At 46.9% G+C, this 21,872-nt stretch overlaps 1 protein-coding gene across 2 annotated transcripts in view; it reads left to right on the forward strand.

Moving 5' to 3' along the window:
* The window catches only part of KIAA1755 (KIAA1755 ortholog), a 128,508-nt gene that overhangs the window by 35,398 nt on the left and 71,238 nt on the right, over window positions 1-21,872 (forward strand). For both annotated transcript variants that reach the window (XM_069752274.1, XM_069752273.1), the window contains 3 exons: window positions 3,337-3,453; window positions 4,966-5,064; window positions 5,154-5,302. In XM_069752274.1, coding sequence (XP_069608375.1) covers window positions 3,337-3,453; window positions 4,966-5,064; window positions 5,154-5,302 — 365 coding nt within the window. The remainder of the gene's footprint in view (window positions 1-3,336; window positions 3,454-4,965; window positions 5,065-5,153; window positions 5,303-21,872) is intronic.

The following is a 21,872-nucleotide window of genomic DNA, read 5'->3' on the forward strand; positions in this document are numbered from 1 at the left end:
CGACGCGGCCGCCCCAGACCTCACTAATTCACCGGAGCCCCCTCCCCCGGCTGTACTAACAGGATCCACCAACCAAGCCCCAGCAGGTGACCCTCCCATATTACTTGCTGGCCCCGCGTCCAATCGCCTCAAAATATGCGACATACCTGCCAAAAGCTCTCTAACGCCAGGAAGCCCAGAACCAGCGTCCCCTACCCCCTCCACTAACCCCACCGTACCCGGCACCGAAATAGGAATAGACATGTACTCACGAGGCTGCGCAGGTGCTGTGTCCCCACCAGCCGTGTCTCCGGAATCCCGCTGTTCGCCATCTTCTGGATGTTCGCTCTCAGATCCGGGGTCGTCGCTGCCGCTGAATTGCTCCAGGCCCGCGCCCCTGGCCTCCACGTCACCAGGGGGGACCGAGACTGGCGATACACTCCTGTCGCTGGACCTCCTGGCGGATCTTGACCTGACGGCTGTTTGCAATCCACCTCGGCCTCCTGGCCTACTTGCCCGACCGGCACCTGCCCCTCGACCAACGCGTCCCGGGCCCAGCTGAACCACCGATGCCAGCCTGCCCGTCGCCCTACTCTGTCGTCTCGTGCCGCTGCCAGGCCCACCTAGGGGAGGTGAGCCCGCCGCTGTCACCGCTGCTCCATAGCTCCCCCTCACTGCTGCCGTCGCTGGACTCCTGGCTCCTCCTGTTGTCGCCGCCGCTGACTGTGCTGTAAGTCTGCTGTTCCTGGCGCCGCTGGGGGGCGCCGCACTTCCCCTCGATCCCGGACTAGGCCGCACTACCTGTGCGGCCCTCACCGCTGACGTCGCTGTGCTCCCTTCTCCTCCTGACTCTGCCGCCGCTGCCCGCGCTGTGCTCCGGCTGCTTCTGGCACCGCTAGAGGGCGCCGCACCGCCGCTCGCTCCCGGACTAGGCCGCACTTCCGTTGCGGCCCTGGCTTCCGCTGCGGCCCTGGCATCGGGCCGTGCCTGGCTGGTCGCCGCTCCACGTCGCCGCCTCGCGCCGGCAGAGCCGCCGGGTGGATTCCTGCCGGAGGGGGGGACGGGCAGGATGGTCGCGCCGCGTCCCGCAGCCCCCGCAGGGTCCCCGGAGGGGCTCCGCGGCCTGCGCCTGCCGCGCGGTGACATGTCGGGGGACAATCTTTCTGGGGGCCGGGTTCTCCTGGTCCTGCTGCCCCGGCTCCCGCAGTCGCCCAGCAGCCTGGTGAGCTGCTCTTCCAGCCATCCATCGCTCCTGGACCTGGATTCCCTGCGCAGCTGCTCCACGAGGCTGTCTATGGAGGCCATGGTGAGTAGCTGCACACTTCTTCTCTCCTGATGATTCACCTCACAAGTGATCCTTCCCGCACTTCTCCAGCCCCTGCCTCCTTTCCCCACTAGGTCCACCCCTTATTCAAAAATTTCCACCAATCACCTATAAGATCCCTGTTTTTATTCAAAACTCTAAAACTCCCTTCTTGGCAACGCAGTCATGTGGGGGCTTTCATCCAGCTGCGCCCATTACAGCCCCCCTTCTATATCTCTGCATTAAAATCAGAAACAATTAAAAGTTGGCTGTGTACCATACACATCCCAAGGACAAGTGAGCTATTATTTATGAAAGTTAACAACCATATTTCTTCTTTATCCTCATCCATTATCTTTAAGCCAGTCTGTATTTTGGTTATAGCCAATATACAGTATGTCCGTAAAGTCATAGTGCAATTTTGACCAGTCACTGGAAAGCAACAAAAAACTATAGAAATGTAAAATCTGCTCTAAATAAAAGAAAAACTCTCCCAGTTTCATACCTATTCAGTTCGATGTGGGCTCCATTTGCTGCCCTACACACATCCAAACGATAGTGAAGTTCTTGCCACACACGGGTAAGGCCGTCTGGTGTAACAGAGTGAATAACATCTGTGATTCTCTGTTTTAAGTGATAAATGGCATTGATACGTTCAATGTACACATGTTGCTTCACATAACCCCAAAAGTAAAAGTCTAAGGGTGTCAGATCCGGGGATCTGGTGGTGGCCATGGCTTGACAGAACCCCTGCCTATGCACCACCGGAGGAATGTTCTATCCAGAAACTCACCATCAATGGTGGTGTAGTGTGGAGGAGCCCCGTTCTTTTGAAAGATGACACCTTCTGGAAATTGTGGCGCTGCATACAATTCCAACATGTCAAGATACATGTTTGCCGTCACAGACCGCTACGTGAAAAAAATGGGCCTATCACCTTATCATGCATCAGACCACACCACACGTTAACTTTAGGGGTGTTACGTTCATACTCAACGTAGGCATGAGGATGTTGAGCAGCCCATATTCGGACGTTATGGCGATGAACACGTCCACAGATATGGAAGGTCGCCTCATTGCTAAACACAATTTTCTACAAAAATCTTGCATCATTGTTGATCTCATGAAGCATATCTGTAGCAAACGTACATCGTATGGGTCTATCCGCCGGTTTGATACTGTGCCACATCCGCAATTTGTACCACGTAATACAGAGACGTTTCTTTAACACCTTATGAACTGTAGTCTTGCTTAGGTGTAATTGTCGAGCACACACAAGCACAGATTTTTTTCGGACTCCTTAGGTAGCTATCCGGTATAGCCTCTATAGACTGATGGCCTACCAGAACGGGGTTTCTCCACCAAACTGTCGGTTTCCTTCAACTGCTTATCCCACCGAGTAATGTTATTCCTATGTGGAGGCGCCTCCTTATAAACGCGCCGATATTCACATAGCACTTTGGTCACGGATTCAAATTTAGCGAGCCACAGAACACACTGAACTTTCCTCTGTGCTGTCCACATCTTGACTGGCATGGAAAACCACACAGCTGGCATAAGCTTGTGGTTGCATGATGTCACAGATCTGGCAGTGTATTAATCAGAGTTTAGTTTATCAGGGGTTAATCTGACTGGGGGCTTAGCAACAGCTTAAATGAGTTTGTGTTGCTTGATTAGTTCTTGTTATCCCTCCTCATGAACAGGTCTGATATGATTATGGCAGAGAAAGGGCGCCAAAATGTAAACTATAAATAGATCCTGTGACTGGTCAAAAGTGCACCGTGACTTTACGGACACACTGTATATACTGTGTATATATATATATATATATATATATATATATATATATATATAAATGTTACCAGAGAAATGCCCACAGGAAAAGTGCCTATAATTCTAGAATAATTTTCTGTGTGGGCATTTTTCCTGTGGGCAATTTTCATGTGGGCAATTTTCCTGTGTGGGATTTTTCAGGGAACCATATATGTAAGAAAAGGTTTATGTTATCTCACTCTAACAATGTGCTTGCTTTTCCTGGATGTTTACACCTATAGGTGGAAATCCTAACTTCACTGAAATCTCTAGGCAGATATGTGGACATTGGACAGCTGACTTGGGACCTTGGAGGCACCTACCCCTACTGCCACAGCGAGTGGGTCCAATTTTATCAGGTGCCCCTGCCTGCAAACACTAAATATGTTGCGGCTTAGTATTTTTTTGTAGCATCTGATGTCTTGAGTTCTCCAGTGAGTCTCTCTTGTGTGAATGTCTAGGACCTTGATCAGTAAGACTGCTGTCAGGAGTGTGCTTGTCATACTGGATTTATTTTGCAGTACAAGTTCTCTAACCACAATAACTCTCACATGTTTTTTTTCTGTGTGATTTTACGCAAGCAGAAAACTTGTAGGTAAGGATACACAAGAACTGTGGCAAGAGACCTTGTAGTAAGGAGGAAAACCTTAACAGTTTTGCTGCCTTATGCTAAGGTAGACAACGTTAAAAAAAAAAATACACAGACCCTGGCCAGGAAAAAATGAAAAATTCAATCCATCCCCAGATCAGGCAAACTATTTCTTAAAATATAGCCTCTTATGGCTTCTTCTATCTCTATGTACCTCTGTACTATGTCCTGAGCTGGAGCAGAAGCGCAGCTAAAAGGGGAAGGGGTCCCATACACAATAGATAGCTTTCCGACAGATCTTGGCTATTCGATGGTTGGTAGGGATGTTATTGTCGACTGCACAGGTTTTGCCGATGTTAGTCTAATGTGTATGGGTGCCGTAAAGAGGTATTCCCATCTCCAATATTTTATCCCAAAATCTAGTAGGTGTAGTAATAATAATAATAGTAATAATAATATTAGCAAATGCCTCCAATTAGCAAATCAGAAAAACTGTACTACATTTCTATCTCTCTTTCCTCATGTGCAGGCATTGCAGAACTTTCAGTATTCATGGTTACGATCACTGATATAGTGACAGTTAGATAGCTAGTTGCTAAGGTCCTACAATGCCTGCATATGAGGAAAGAGACATAGCGAATCAGAAAAACTATACTACATTTCTAATTGGATGTATTTGCTAATGCTAATATTATTATTATACCTATTACATATCATGTTAGGACCTTGGAGATGGGAATATCCATTTAAGTACACCAGTGCCACATGGAAACCTGGAGGGAAAGTAAACCAAGGCTGGTAATAAGTCCCCACTTGTTACCATCTGGTCAATATGCACTACAACATTTACCTTATAGTGGCCCCTGTCATGGAAATGTATAGCTACTTTAACCTCCTTCCAGACTCGTTATAATAACTGACTACTGAAGGTTCCTATATTCAGATCCATTTTTTTTCAAGAAGGCATTATCATGTTGAGATAACTCCATTCAATTACATAAACTAAGATCGATGTTAAATTAAAGTCGTCTCACACTAATAAATAATACTAATACTACTATCACACTTGCTAGTTTTAATATAAAATAGTAAAACCCTATAATGTACAAAACTTTGTGATCCTTCTCCTTTCCCTCTTTATCTTGTTTTATTGTCATGCTGAATGATGACTTGTGCCATCCTTTTAGGCTTCTGCAGTCTCTGCATCGGGCTTCGCCACATTTTATCAAATACGGTATTTCATTTATTTTTCTAATAGAATAACTTTATTTGTGTATTTCAGAAACTTGATGCTTTCTCAGCAGACCTCCGAAAAGCCTCTGACTTACTGCAGCATGCCATTCAAGAACTGGGTGAAGGCGGCACTCTACAGGATTCAAAGGTAATAGTCGTGGCCAAAAAGTTCAGTTGTCCTTGTGACGTAGATGTATATAATATGCAGAACAAATGTGTTATCATATATCTTCATAGGAAGCAGAGGAGAAAATGGGTCAGTACAGGGAGCTGATGAAGGTGGTTCTAAGTGACTCCCGTTTAGTTTCCTTACAGCGGGAAGGAGGGACAACACTGGCCAGACTTCGCAAAGAGGCAACTCGTTTCTACTGTTCCCAGGATGTCAGGTAACTTGAAATCAACCAACTTTGTTAATGTGCCAGGTAAATTCAAAAAGAATATCTTATTTATTTCATGTAAGTGGCATAAATTATATAGAAGCCTGTAGAAAATAAATAATGTTTAATTGATTTTTTTAAACAATTTTTTTAAAGCTTTCTTCCAATCAGCCATATTAGAGAAACACATTTACCTTTACATGGCATAGGTACTGGCCTTCAAGATTTGTCCTCTATCTGGACAACCCCTTTGAAAATGAATTAGCTCCACTGTAAAATAAAAATACACTTTTACTTACCTCCCAGACTAATGCCAGTCCAGCAACTTGGGTGGTAGGTCTCCCTGGCTCTCATGACATTGTTGTGCCATGTAAGCCCTGCAGCCAATCAGCAGCTGCAATTGGGCTACGGCACTCTCCCTTCTTCTGCTTGTCCGGCATTCATCCAAGGGAAGTGAGTGCACATCAGCCCAATAGGGCCGTTGTTTGACTGCAGGGCTCACAAGGCATAACAGTGTCATGGGAGTCACGGTGTAACAGGCCAGATTAACCCCCCCCCCCCCCCCGCCCAGAATATACCCAGGGTTAAAGTGGCCTAGGCAAGTTTATACCCCTCTGGGCCAGAATATACCCCAGCTGCTGTAGATCAGATTTTTCATGCTTTTGAGAACCATTGAGTGATATACTTAATAACGGGGCCCCAGGCAGCACACAGGGGCCCCAGGCAGCGCACAGGGGGAGCCGAGACAGCGCATGAGGCCCCAGACATGGCACAAGGGCTCCAGACATGGCACAGGGGACCTAGACATCGCACAGGGGCCCCAGACATCGTACAGGATTGAGTGATATACGAAAGAACGTGGCCGCAGGCAGCGTACAGGGGGGCAGAGACAGCGAACAAACGGGGTCCCAAGCAGCACACGGGGCCTGAGACAGCACATGGGGGGCAGAGACAGCGAACGGGGCCCCAGGCAGCACACGGGGCCCCCAGGCAGCACACAGGGCTCCAGGCAGCACACAGGGGCCCCAGGCAGCACACAGGGGCCCCAGGCAGCACACGGGGGGCAGAGATAGCGAACGGGGTCCCAGGCAGCACATGAGGCCCCAGGCCGGGCATGTAAGGATGAGGCCCCAGACTGGGCATGAAAGAACGGGGCCCCAGGCAGCGTACAGGGGGCAGAGACAGCGAACGAACGGGGTCCCAGGCAGCACACGGGGCCCCAGACAGCACACGGGGCAGAGACAGCGAACGGGGCCCCAGGTAGCACACTGGGGCAGAGACAGTGAACGGTGCCCCAGGCAGTACACCGGGGCCCCAGGCAGCACACAGGGGCCCCAGGCAGCACATGGGGGGGCAGAGATAGCGAACGGGGTCCCAGGCAGCAAACGGGGGCCCCAGACAGCACACAGGGGCCCCAGGCAACACACGGGGGACATAGCGAACGGGGTCCGAGGCAGCACCCGGGGCCCCAGGCCATGCACAGGGCCCCAGGCAGCACGGGGGGCCCAGGCATCACACATCACACAGGGGCCCCAGACATGGCACAGGGGCCCCGACATGGCACAGGATTGAGTGATATACTCAAGAACGGGGCCCCAGACATCGCACAGGGGGTCCCACACAGTGCAGAGGTCCATTCTACGTGTGCACATACCCTAAGGCTGCCATCACACTAGCAGTATTTGGTCAGTATTTTACATCAGTATTTGTAAGCCAAAACCAGGAGTGGAACAATTAGAGGAAAATTATAATAGAAACATATGCACCACTTCTGTATTTATCACCCACTCCTGGTTTTGGCTTACAAATACTGAGGTAAAATACTGACCAAATACAGCTAGTGTGACGGCAGCCTAATAGTTACAGACTGAGAAAATGATATTTGGCAGGTGTTTCACAGTGTGCAGCCGCAAAACACAGTTGCTTTGATGAGCTAAATCAGGGGATCTTAAAGAAAAGTGTTTTGATATGCTTTCCATAATACCGGCTGATAAGTACAGTTTTTCCCTAATATTAGGGACTAGTGTTGAGCCACCTCCCTAGTGTTCGGGTTCGGTTCGTCGAACAGGGAGGTGTTCGCCGAACTGTTCGTCGAACGTTCGACGAACACCATCGAACCCCATTGAAACCAATGGCAGGCAATCACACACAAACACATACAAACACATGGAAAACACATAGAAAACACCTTAAAAGGTGTCCAAAAGCTGACAAACTGCTCAGAAGACACAACAAACATGGAAAAGTCACAACTACATATAGTCATGCGAAAAGAAAAGAGGTGGAGGAGTAAAAGGAGAAGAAGACACAGATATAGGCATGTCATGCACTTCTAAAATCAAGAAAGGCTGAAGTAAAAATCTAAACTCACTATACCAACACCCCAGACGTCTTGACAAAAAAAATAAAAAAACAAATATCTTTAGGTAGAATGGCGGCAGGTCCATTCAGAACACTTTCCTTAGAAGACGTAGTGGTACCCCCGTTGGGAGTTGTGCCAAAAAATGAACCCAATACATTCAGACTAATCCACCATTTGTCATATCCAATGGGCAGGTCAGTAAACGACAACATCGACGTGGAACCAAGTACAGTACTAAGTACTGTACCTCCTTTGACGAGGCAATCAGGTGGGTCAAGAAGTTGGTAAGGGGCACCCTAATGGCCAAAACAGACATTGAGGGGGCGTTCCGGTTACTACCTGTGCCTCCGAATAGTGTCCTCCCATTGGGCTGCTTCTGTGAAGGAGCATACAACATAGATCGCTGTTTGCCCATGGGGTGCTCCATATCCTGCTCACTATTAGAGGCGTTTAGTTGCTTCCTCGAATGTGTCGTTATGGACATTTGTAAGGCGGCACATATTATGCATTACCTCGACGACTTCTTATGCCACAGTGTGAAAACACGTGGTAGTCCACCGGTGAGAAGGAGAGAGCTGGAGGGAGAGTGGACACCCCAGAGCCGAGGGGTTAGATTGAGAAAGAAAAAAGGCGGTGTAGCTTGCTTCATGGGTGGGGTACGCTGCTGAGTAGCACCAAATTCTACTAGGCCCAAAAGGATTTCCTGTGCTAGATGCCATTACAAAATAGTAGTTAGGTAAACCGTTGGTGTAGCTTGCTTCATGGGTGGGGTACGCTGCTGAGTAGCACCAAATTCTACTAGGTCCAAAAGGATTTCCTGGGCTAGATGCCATTACAAAATAGTAGTTAGGTAAACAGGCGGTGTAGTTTGCTTCATGGGTGGGGTATGCTGCTGAGTAGCACCAAATTCTACTAGGCCTAAAAGGATTTCCTGGGCCAGATGCCGTTAAAAATAGTACTTAGGTAAACAGGCGGTGGGTGGCTGGGCTACTCTGCTGACTAGCAGACACTGAAGCTTTGGAGCAGACCTCTGAATCCCAGGCCAAAGTATGAGTAAACAACTCTGCAGACGACCCCACCCACCTGGAATTGATGATAGCAACGTCATGTAAAACTCAGCAAGGGGACTAAATAAAGAATCTCCATTTTTTCCAAAAATTCGGCCACAGACGATGCATCAATTTCGCCAGAGTTTTTTAAAACAGTTGGTGAGGTGATTTTCAAAAATCATCAAGCTTTTAGTCTCCCCAAGATGACACAGGGGTAGAAAAGTCCTTGCAGATCCAGGATTTGTTCATTTTGATGAACGTTAGTCTATCTACATTGTCACTGGACAGCCGCATGCGCTTATCTGCCGGCACACCACCAGCAGCGCTGAACACACATTCAGAGAAAACGCTGGCTGCGGGGTACGACAAGATCTTCAAGGCGTGAGTGGCGAGCTCAGGCCATTTTTCAAGATTGGAAGCCCAAAATGAGCAAGGGTCCAGTTCCACAGTCATGGCATCGATGTTAACTTCGAGATACTCTTGTACCATCCTCTCTAGGTGTTGGCTGTGCATCAGACTTCTTGTCTCCTGTGGCCTTGCAAAGGATGGTCTAAAAAAATCTTAAAACGATTGGAAAAAATTGCTGTTACCACCAGATACAATGTTACTGTTACGGTTTGAGTGATGACTTGATAGTCCCACGGTTGGCAAGTTAGAACTCAGAGATTCACTTTGTGCACCACTGGTGTTTTGTGGAAAAGCAGATGTTAGATTCTGTAACAGTCTCTGCTGATACTCCTGTATGCGTGAATCCCTTTCTATGGCAGGAATTATTTCGCCAAATTTGCTTTTGTACCAGGGATCTAAGAGTGTGGAAACCCAGTAGTCGGCATTACTTCGGGTTCTGACAATCCGAGGGTCATGTTGCAAGTAGTGCAGCAAGAAGGCACTCATGTGTCTTGCGCATCCAGGAGGACCAAGTCATTGTTGTCTTGGTGGTGGCGAGGTGAGAATCATGCTTCCTTCGTCTGCCCTCTCCCCCCAACCTCACACAACAGAAATTTGATAAAGGTTTCCCTCATCTGATGAGTCTTCTATGCCCAGCACCAGTTCGTCCTCCACTTCTTCCTCGCCTCCTGCACCTTCCTCAATAGTTTGGCTGCTACCATGCTCCCTCGGTAATCCCTCTCCCCCAGCCTTCAATGCCAACCGCCTTGGTGCTGCCAACCTTCTTGACCTTGGAGATATGATCCCTTCCGCATACGACTCCTCCTGTTCCTCCTCCTCCTCCTCTTGTTCCACCACCTGACTCCGAACACTGTGTAAGGTGTGCTCCAGCATGTAAATCACCGGAATGGTCATTTTGATAATGGCATCGTCAGCACTAAACATCTTTATCGCTATTTCAAAACTGTGCAGAAGGGTGCATAGGTCCCTGATCTGAGACCACTCCTGCAGCGTGATTTGCCCCACCTCTTGATCTCGTTGGCCCAGGCTATACGTCATAACGTATTGCACTAGGGCTCGTCGGTGCTGCCACAGTCGCTGCAGCATGTGCAGAGTTGAATTCCACTGTGTGGGCACATCGCATTTCAGCCAGTGAACTGGCAGGTCCAACGACTTCTGTAGAGATGCAAGTCATCGAGCTGCAGGATTCGAACGGCGGAAGTGAGCACACAGCGACCGTGTCCTCTGCAGAAGCCCATCTAGTCCGGGATAGTGGGATAAAAATTGCTGGACAACCAGGTTCAAAACTTGAGCCATACAAGGCACGTGTGTGACATTGCCCCGGCGAAGGGTTGCACCCAGGTTTGCAGCATTGTCGCACACAGCCTTCCCTGGCTGCAAGTTGAGTGGAGACAACCATTGCTGGAACTCGGTCTCCAGAGCTGACCACAACTCCTCAGCTGTGTGACTCACATTTCCCAGACATTTCAATGTAAACAAAGCCTGATGCCGTTGAGCCCTGGTGACAGCATAGTGAGGAGATGTGCAGAATTCCTTCTGCCCAGTTACAACGCGGGTGGCATTACCAGACAGGCTTAAGGTGCAGGTGGAGGATGGAGGGGGGGTTGAGGAGGCAGAAGCAGTGAAGGAACTTCTAGATACAGAGGATCGACAAGCAACTCGTGGGGATGGCAAGACTCGGACAGCAGCCCCTTCTCCTGATGTCGCCGTAGTTACCCAGTGCCCAGTCACCGACATGTAACGCCCTTGCCCATGTCTACTCGTCCAAGTGTCTGTGGTGAATTGCACCCTGTCACACACAGAGTTTCTCAAGGAAGCGGTGATGTTGTGTGCGACATGCTGGTGTAGCGCAGGCACAGCTTTCTTTGAGAAGTAGTGGCGACTGGGCATCTGGTACTGGGGCACTGCGACGGACATAAGGTCTCGAAAATCCTCTGTGTTCCCTGTTATGATCTGGTGGTTTAGGAACAACATGAGACAAGCTCTGAAGGAGGTGGTATCTGTACTGACCGCAAACCCTGAACCTAGCAGCGCAACTAAAAATAGCCGTGGGGGTAACTGACGCTCCCTAGACCCCTCGGCACAGCCTAAGATCTAACTTCCCCTAAAGATGGGAACAGGAAACCTATCTTGCCTCAGAGAAAATCCCCAAAGGAAAGATAGCCCCCCACAAATATTGACGGTGAGAGGAGGGGAAAATAACATACGCAGAAATGAAATCAGATTTTAGCATAGGAGGCCAGTCTAGCTTGATAGATAGGACAGGAAAGGATACTGTGCAGTCAGTATAAAAACTACAAAACAATCCACACAGAGTTTACAAAATCTCCACACCTGACTAAAGGTGTGGAGGGTAAATCTGCTTCCCAGAGCTTCCAGCTAACAGAAAAAATCCATACTGACAAGCTGGACAAATATAGAATGCACAGAACAATAAGTCCACAACATGTGGACTGAAATGAGCAAAGCCAGAACTTATCTTTGCAGAACTGGTCAGGAAACCAGGAGAATCCAAGCAGAGATGTGAATCCAGCCAGGAACATTGACAAGTGGCAAAGGCTGAAGAAAGAGCCAGACTTAAATAGCGGACAATAAGTGGAGGTAGCTGATGACAGCTAACTCCAAGGAGCAGTCATACCACTAGAAACCACAAGAGGGAGCCCAAGAGCAGAACTCACAAAAGTGCCACTTACAACCACCGGAGGGAGCCCAAGAGCGGAATTCACAACAGTTCCCCAGTCGGAAAGGCAGCATTTCTGTAGCCAACAGCTTGCAGATGGAGAAATTCAACCTCTTAGCTTTGTCATGGCTAGGAGGAAATGGTCTTTTACTTGTCCACATCTGAGTGACTGAGGGCTGGCTGCCTTGCTTAGACGGAGTTGAGTAGCGTGTCCCCGGCAAACTGCTGGTCTGTGAGGAAGGTGCAGGTGGAGATGTTATGTTGCCTCACCAGCAGGTGTTTCCACTAGCAAATGTCCTGACGACTTGCCAATCACACTGGCTGTTGTGGGTAAAGAGGTGGAAAGTCTGCATCCAAAACCATGTGCGACTGCTGTCCCCACAGTCACAGAGGATGAAGAGGATGCGGATGCACTTGATGGGGCAGACGTGGGTTGACCCGGCCCACTAGGCCGCATTGTAGCACAGTGAGCTTCACACTGCAACTTATGCCTCATATCCATGTGACGGCTCATGCATGAAGTACTCAAGCTAGTGATTTTTTGGCCTCTACTGAGATTTTGTTGACAAATCTTACAGACAACATAAGTTGGGTCATCCTTTGCGATGTCAAAAAATGCAAAGGCTATGCAAGGCTTAGAGCGGGTACGACCTGAAGAGCCACCATGACTACTGGTCTGAGGCACAGTTGGGGTTGAGGATGCAGTTGTTGACGTGCTTCCAGTACTCCGTCTCTGTCCAGGAAGGCGCACCATTACCTCGTCATCTGACTCGTCACTAGCATCCTCCTCCACCTCCTCTGCTGACCTCATGGACTGGGGGTTGACAGTAAATGGGGTCTACAAACTTGTCATCATCATCCTGTGTGTTCTCACGCCCGTCTTCCTCAGAGCCAACCTCTTCCTGCCTTGACCGAAAAGTCAAATTTTCATTCCAATCAGGTATCTCAGTCTCATCATCATCTTCCTCATTGTCTCCACCAACAGTAGTTACAGTTTGGGAACGTAGGTCTACATTATGCGCAGAACCTTCTTCATCTGGGCCTGGATCCAACTCACAAAGATTCTGGGCATCAGTGCAGATCATTTCCTCGCCTGGATTCACAGAAGCTCTGGAGCTGACCTCTGATTCCCAGGCTATAGTATGTGTAAACAGCTCTACCTACTCAACCATGTGTGTTACCCCATGCTCAGACGGGCAGCTGGAGACTTGGGAGCTGTGAGGAAGCAAGTGCGATTGGGGTGACAACTCTGAGGACTGGAATAGTTGTGATGTTGAAGTTGACATGGAGGAGAGCCCACTTGAACGAGCACTTGATATCCGTTCAAGCACCTGATGTTTTTGTGCCTCATCTGGAATTTTTGGCGATGCTTGTAGCGATGGTCGTAAGAAAGGGATCGTATCAGATTGTCCACGAAAAGAAGTAGACATCTTACTTTGGCTGGAAGATGGTCTTTCTTCTGCAGATGTTACTGTTGCTTGACCACCTACCCCACGGACACAACCTTTTCTTCCCTTTCCAACACGCCTATTCCCCTTTCCACCAGCAGCAGGCCTTTTGCCACTCATTTTAGTACTTAACTAATTGGCAACTCTGTATCTGTAGTTGTTGGCACAACAACCGATGGCTGAAAACTGAGCAGAACTGAGTGGCCAAACTGTGGTACTAGGCCCAAAACTATTAACTGGACTAGAAACAGTGAAAATTGAGATACCCAGGCGGTATAGTTTGTTTCACAGGCAGGCTACTCTGCTGATGTGCAAACACTGCTCCTAGGCCCAAAACTATCAACTGGATTAGATGCAGTGAAAATTGAGATACATAGGCAGTATAGTTTGTTTCACAGACAGGCTACTCTGCTGACATGCAGACACTGCTCCTAGGCCCTAAACTATCAACCGGATTAGATGTAGTGAAAATTGAGATACACAGGCGGTGTAGTTAGTTTCACAGGCGGGCTACTCAGATGACTATCAGACAATGCTACTAGCCCAAAAGGATTGGCAGAGCTAGATTACACCAAATGCTGTGACAAACACTTGCACAGCACTGGCACAGACCTGCCTGGCACTCAGTGCTATGAACTGCTGTAACCTACCCTGAAAAGGGCTGATATTACAACTAGTCCCGACTCCTCCCGACTCCCTAAACCTATCTCTCTGACAATTCGCTCCAAAAAAACACTATTAGTCTGTATAGCGCCCACAGCAGCAGCGGTGCCGTCTAACACTAAGCTGCAGCAGTGAGGAAATGGTGGTGATGGGGCAAATGGCTGCTTCTTATAGGGCAGGGACATGTGACATACACAGCCAATGACACATGCCCTTGCTTGTGTGCATCACATGCACATTGCTGTGTGTGTGCGCACTGCTGATAGGCTGTGAGACTGCACCTCCCCACTGTAAATGCGGGAAAGAAAAAAGAAAAATGGAGGTCGGCGTTATTTCAGCACAGAACTATCACAGACCCATAGACTTCTATGGATGATTTTGATCCATGATTCAAAAATAGACATGTCGCATTTTTTTTTTTTTTGCTGACACATAGTCCCCATTAAAGCATACAGTCAAACAGTAAAAACAGAGGCAGAACACGTTTGTTAAAAAAGTGCATCTCAATGAAATTTACGTTAGTACACTTATGTTGCATTGCACATACTGTATCAAGAAAAATCCTCTGCTGGGTTTTTGCCGAGTTGCAAAGAAGTTGGTTAATAAGGAGTAGTTAGTTAGCCATTAGATACTAGGGGGAAAGTAATCATGACGTAAGGGGTACACATGACTCATGACCGCCTTTACTGACTTAAAGGGAACCTGTCACCCCGTTTTTTCAGATTGAGATAAAAATACTGTTAAATAGGGCCTGCGCTGTGCGTTACAATAGTGTATGTAGTGTACCCTGATTCCCCACCTATGCTGCGAAATACATTACCAAAGTCGCCGTTTTCGCCTGTCAATCAGGCTGGTCAGGTCAGGTGGGCGTGGTGACATCGCTGTTTCTTCCCCAGCTTTCCATTGGTGGCGTAGTGGTGTGCGCATGTCCAAGTGCCGAATCCACTGCGCGCAGGTGAAGAAAAAGCGCGCGATCTGCGCTATTACCCTTGTCATCGGTGGGGGCGGCCATCTTCCTGAGGCCGCGCGTGCGCAGATGGAGTGCTCTGCTGCACGGGGCTTCAGGAAAATGGCCGCGGGATGCCGCGCGTGTGCAGATGGAGATCGCGGCGGCCATTTTCCCAAAGCCGAGTTTGCATCTCGGCTTCAGGAAAATGGCCGCCGGAGGGCGGGGGGCACATAGATCTTTATTTTAAACACACTTATTCATATCTTCTCTACAGCAAACACTGCTGCAGGGAAGATATGAATCGCGGCTTCAGCACCAGTGGGGGGGACAGCGCTTAATGTAGCGCTGTCCCGTGCATGGCTCACGGACTGCACACGGACAACGTCCATGTGCGGTACGTGCTTTACACGGACCCATTGACTTTAACCCCTTTCTGACATCGGACGTACTATCCCGTCCATGTGGGGTGGGCCCCTATGACCATGGACGGGATAGTACGTCCAGCGCGATCGGCGGCGCTCACGGGGGGAGCGCGGCCGATCGCGGCCGGATGTCAGCTGCCTATCGCAGCTGACATCCGGCACTATGTGCCAGGAGCGGTCACGGACCGCCCCCGGCACATTAACCCCTGGCACACCGCGATCAAAGATGATCGCGATGTGCCGGCGGTGCAGGGAAGCATCGCGCAGGGAGGGGGCTCCCTGCGGGCTTCCCTGAGCCCCCCGCAGCAACGCGATGTGATCGCATTGCTGCGAGGGTCTCCTACCTCCTTCCTCCTTGCTGGACCCGGATCCAAGATGGCCGCGGATCCGGGTCCTGCAGGGAGGGAGGTGGCTTCACAGAGCCTGCTCAGAGCAGGCACTGTGAAGGCTGCAGCGCTGCTAGTCAGATCAGTGATCTGACAGAGTGCTGTGCAAACTGTCAGATCACTGATCTGCGATGTCCCCCCCTGGGACAAAGTAAAAAAGTTAAAAAAAAAATTTCAAATGTGTAAAAAAAAAAATAAAAAAAAATATTCCAAAATAATGAAAAAAAAATATATATATATTATTCCCATAAATACATTTCTTTATCTAAAAAAAAAACAATAAAAGTACACATATTTAGTATCGCCGCGTCCGTAACAGCCCGACCTATAAAACTGGCCCACTAGTTAACCCCTTCAGTAAACACCGTAAGAAAAAAAAAAAAAAAAACGAGGCAAAAAACAACGCTTTATTATCATACCGCCGAACAAAAAGTGGAATAACACGCGATCAAAAAGACAGATATAAATAACCATGGTACCGCTGAAAACATCATCTTGTCCCGCAAAAAACGAGCCGCCATACAGCATCATCAGCAAAAAAATAAAAAAGTTATAGTCCTGAGAATAAAACGATGCCAAAATAATTATTTTTTCTATAAAATAGTTGTTATCGTATAAAAGCGCCAAAACATAAAAAAATGATATAAATGAGGTGTCGCTGTAATCGTACTGACCCGAAGAATAAAACTGCTTTATCAATTTTACCAAACGCGGAACGGTATAAACGCCTCCCCCAAAAGAAATTCATGAATAGCTGGTTTTTGGTCATTCTGCCTCACAAAAATCGGAATAAAAAGCGATCAAAAAATGTCACGTGCCCGAAAATGTTACCAATAAAAATGTCAACTCCTCCCGCAAAAAACAAGACCTCACATGACTCTGTGGACCAAAATATAGAAAAATTATAGCTCTCAAAATGTGGTAACGCAAAAAATATTTTTTGCAATAAAAAGCGTCTTTCAGTGTGTGACGGCTGCCAATCATAAAAATCCGCTAAAAAACCCGCTATAAAAGCAAAACCCCCCTTCATCACCCCCTTAGTTAGGGAAAATTAAAAAAATGAATTTATTTCCGTTTTCCCATTAGGGCTAGGGTTAGAGTTAGGGCTAGGGTTAGGGCTAGGGTTAGGGCTAGGGCTAGGGTTAGGGCTAGGGTTAGGGCTAGGGTTAGGGCTAGGGCTAGGTTTAGGGTTAGGGCTAGGGTTAGGGCTAGGGTTAGGACTAGGGTTAGGGCTAGGGTTAGGGCTAGGGTTAGGGCTAGGGTTAGGATTAGGGCTACAGTTTGGGTTGGGGCTAAAGTTACAGTTAGGGTTTAGATTACATTTACGGTTGGGAATAGGGTTGGGATTAGGGTTAGGGGTGTGTCTGGGTTAGAGGTGTGGTTAGGGTTACTGTTGGAATTAGGGTTAGGGATGTGTTTGGATTAGGGTTTCAGTTATAATTGTGGGGTTTCCACTGTTTAGGCACATCAGGGGCTCTCCAAACGCGACATGGCGTCCGATCTCAATTCCAGCCAATTCTGCGTTGATAAAGTAAAACAGTGCTTCTTCCCTTCCGAGCTCTCCCGTGTGCCCAAACAGGGGTTTACCCCAACATATGGGGTATCAGCGTACTCAGGACAAATAGGACAACAACTTTTGCGGTCCAATTTCTCCTGTTACCCTTGGGAAAATACAAAACTCGGGGCTAAAACATATTTTTTGTGGGAAAAAAAAAGATTTTTTATTTTCACGTCTCTGCGTTATAAACTGTAGTGAAACACTTGGGGGTTCAAAGTTCTCACAACACATCTAGATTAGTTCCCTGGGGGGTCTAGTTTCCAATATGGGGTCACTTTTGGGGGGTTTCTACTGTTTAGGTACATTAGGGGTTCTGCAAACGCAATGGCGCTCCTTCCCTTCCGAGCTTTGCCATGCGCTCAAACGGTGGTTTCCCCCAACATACGGGGTATCAGCGTACTCAGGACAAATTGCACAACAACTTTTGGGGTCGAATTTCTCCTCTTACTCTTGGGAAAATACAAAACTGGGGGCTAAAAAGTAATTTTGGGGGGAAAGATTTTTTTTTTTTAATTTTCACGGCTCTGTGTTACAAACTGTAGTGAAACACTTGGGGGTTCAAAGCTATCACAACACATCTAGATGAGTTCCTTAGGGGGCCTAGTTTCCAAAATGGTGAAACTTGTGGGGGGTTTCTACTGTTTAGGTACATTAGGGGCTCTGCAAATGCAATGTGACACCTGCAGACCATTCCATCTAAGTCCTCATTCCAAATGGAGCTCCTTCCCTTCCGAGCCCTCCCATGCGCCCAAACAGTGGTTCCCCCCCACATATGGGGTATCAGCGCACTCAGGACAAATTGGACAACAAATTGTGGGGTCGAATTTCTCCTGTTACCCTCGGGAAAATACAAAACTGGGGGCTAAAAAATAATTTTTGTGGGAAAAAATTTTTGTTTTATTTTTACGGCTCTCCATTATAAACTTCTGTGAAGCCCTTGGTGGGTCAAAGCGCTCAGCACACATCTAGATAAGTTCCTAAGGGGGTATACTTTCCAAAATGGTGTCACTTGTGGGGGGTTTCTACTGTTTAGGTACATTAGGGGCTCTGCAAACGCAATGTGACACCTGCAGACCATTCCATCTAAGTCTGCATTCAAATGGCACTCCTTCCCTTCTGAGCCCTCCCATGTGCCCAAACAGTGGTTCCCCCCACATATGGTGTATCATCGCACTCAGGACAAAATTGGGCAACAAATTTTGGGGTCCAATTTCTCCTGTTACCCTCAGGAAAATACAAAACTGGGGGCTGAAAAAATAATTTTTGTGGGAAAAAAATTTTGTTTTATTTTTACGGCTCTGCATTATAAACTTCTGTGAAGCACTTGGTGGGTCAAAGTGCTCACCACACCTCTAGATAAGTTCCTTAGGGGGTCTACTTTCCAAAATGGTGTCACTTGTGGGGGGTTTCAATGTTTAGGCACATCAGTGGCTCTTCAAACGCAACATGGCGTCCCATCTCAATTCCTGTCAATTTTGCTTTGAAAAGTCAAACGGCGCTCCTTCCTTTCCGAGCTCTCCCATCCGCCCAAACAGTGGTTTACCCCCACATATGGGCTATCAGCGTACTCAGGACAAATTGTACAACAACTTTTGGGGTCCAATTTCTTCTCTTACCCTTGGGAAAATAAAAAATTGGGGGCGAAAAGATAATTTTTGTGAAAAAATATGATTTTTTATTTTTACGGTTCTACATTATAAACTTCTGTGAAGCACTTGGTGGGTCAAAGTGCTCACCACACCTCTAGATAAGTTCCTTAGGGGGTCTACTTTCCAAAATGGTGTCACTTGTGGGGGGTTTCAATGTTTAGCCACATCAGGGGCTCTCCAAACGAAACATGGCGTCCCATCTCAATTCCAGTCAATTTTGCATTGAAAAGTCAAATGGCACTCCTTCGCTTCCGAGCTCTGCCATGCGCCCAAACAGTGGTTTACCCCCACATGTGGGGTATTGGCATACTCAGGACAAATTGTACAACAATGTTTGGGGTCCATTTTCTCCTGTTACCCTTGGTAAAATAAAACAAATTGGAGCTGAATTAAATTTTTTGTGAAAAAAAGTTAAATGTTCATTTTTATTTAAACATTCAAAAAATTCCTGTGAAGCACCAGAAGGGTTAATAAACTTCTTGAATATGGTTTTGAGCACCTTGAGGGGTGTAGTTTTTAGAATGGTGTCACACTTGGGTATTTTCTATCATATAGACCCCTCAAAATGACTTCAAATGAGATGTGGTCCCTAAAATAAAATGGTGTTGTAGAAATGAGAAATTGCTGGTCAACTTCTAACCCTTATAACTCCCTAACAAAAAAAAATTTTGGTTCCAAAATTGTGCTGATGTAAAGTAGACATGTGGGAAATGTTACTTATTAAGTATTTTGTGTGACATATCTCTGTGATTTAATTGCATAAAAATTCAAAGTTGGAAAATTGCAAAATTTTCATAATTTTCGCCAAATTTCCGTTTTTTTCACAAATAAACGCAGGTACTATCAAAGAATTTTTACCATTGTCATGAAGTACAATATGTCACGAGAAAACAATGTCAGAATCACCAGGATCCATTGAAGCGTTCCAGAGTTATAACCTCATAAAGGGACAGTGGTCAGAATTGTAAAAATTGGCCCGGTCATTAATGTGCAAACCACCCTTGGGGGTAAAGGGGTTAATGGGTCCGTGTAATACGTGCGCTCCCACGAACACTGACATGTCTCCGTGTTTGGCACACCGAGACACGGTCTGCAAAAAATCAATGACATCTGAACAGATGCATTGATTTTTATGTGTCTACGTGTGTCAGCGGCTCCGGTGCGTGAGGAAACTGTCACCTCACGTACCGGAGCCACTGACGTGTAAAATTGGCCAAATACTGAGGTAAAAAAATCAAACTGAACATGTGAACGTGGCCTAACAGAAACACGTCACCACTTCTGTATTTATCACCCACTCCTGGTTTTGGCTTACAGATACTGAGGTAAAAAACTCACCAAATACTGAATGTGTGCACGTGGCCTAGTAACCAATAACAGTTGGTGATTTTTGTCCCAATGCTGGAGTCAGAAAAATACTCCAGTCATAGTTATATCCCCTCCTGCTAAGCTAAAATGCCAAAAGTCCACACATTTTAGGTAATTATACATTCCACAAAAATTGCCACTTTTCAATGCCCTCAGTGAACAGCACTGCTTGATGTATGAGTGAACGAATGATGTTAGTCAGCCATAATCTGTGGGACAGCTCCAGTAAGGACGTATTCACATGCTGCACGTTGGTTGCAGAAATTTCCAATCTTTTTTTGCCACCAATTTCCTCCATGGCAATATTTTTTTGCGCTTCTGTGTACATGAGAATCAATGGATTGTTGGTTTGTAGCTTTGCGCACTGATTTGGGAATAAGACCGTTTTTGTATTTTTGATGTTTCCATCTGGCTCCACTTGGTGGCACTGCAGCACAGTTGTGCTCGGTGTTAGCTAGGCGTTGCAATAAGCGGAGCGTGCTCTCACTGGGGAGACATAGGTGTTAAATACTGCTCATTACATGTCCTCAGAACACTCCGCTCTTGTCAACAACCAGGCCTTTAGCACAGGCAGGCCTGGAGGAGCGCACATAAAATACTGCTGCTGACAGTGACTTGCACAGCTCTGGGTTAGCAGTCGTGAAAAAGAGTAGCAAAATTTAGTATTAACCTTTTAAGGGCAAGTTGATATATACTCTATTGCCCATGTTAAGCCTCATCTTACCATAAGATCAATATCAAAGAGGTATTCCAGTCTGCAAAAGTGATCACCTATCTATTATTGTACTGGCAAAGATAGACAAGCGATGTGTTCATCTACCTCTCGCATAAACACGTAATGTGTGGCCTGCCGTTCCATTGATCTCCTCCTGTCTGCAATCTTGTGGCCAACAGAGAACCAGACTCTGTTGATCAGTCGAGGGTTCCAGTATGGAATAGTTAACAATTTTTGCATGCTGTAATAACCCTTTAACATCAGATGTATCTGTTCTCTTTTCATTTATTTCCAAAGATGGAACAAGGCAATAGATTTCCAAATGGAAGGGTTGGAATTGTTTTCTATTACTCCATGCACTTCTATTATGATGCGGGGTTTGGTTGTATCCCCCTGCATGCTCTTTCTACGAACTTTTGGCTTAATCCCCAACATATACCGCAGTTTGAAGCAAAGAAATTGCTTTCAAGAGGAGTCTTGGGTATTAACTATCCAGAAAACAGGAATGGATACCACTAATAGCCCCATTGTAACTGTATATGATGCCCCTTGCCCTTCAGCACCATTCGTGAGAGTGGAGCCTAATAATGGTCCCAGCTGTCTGTCAGGCCTATTGACTGCTGCTCTATTTGAAATCCTCTGTGCAGTCGTATAGTCTGGGGGAATTATAGTGATTAGTGAGGATCTCAGCCATGGAACATTTGTCACATATCAAGTATTTAATATTATTACTATTAAATTATAATTACTTTACCAAAAAGCGGCTGAAAAAGTATAATTGCTCTATCACTTCAAATATACAATATTACCCAAAGCAAAAAAGGGAATCCCAGAGCAAAATTTCATTGAATGTAATCACTTAAATAATAAATAATTCTGAAAGACACGATCATTAAAATACATACAGAAGATAGTAGTAACA

Source organism: Ranitomeya imitator, chromosome 2 (assembly GCF_032444005.1).
Source record: "Ranitomeya imitator isolate aRanImi1 chromosome 2, aRanImi1.pri, whole genome shotgun sequence".
NCBI lineage: Eukaryota > Metazoa > Chordata > Amphibia > Anura > Dendrobatidae > Ranitomeya > Ranitomeya imitator.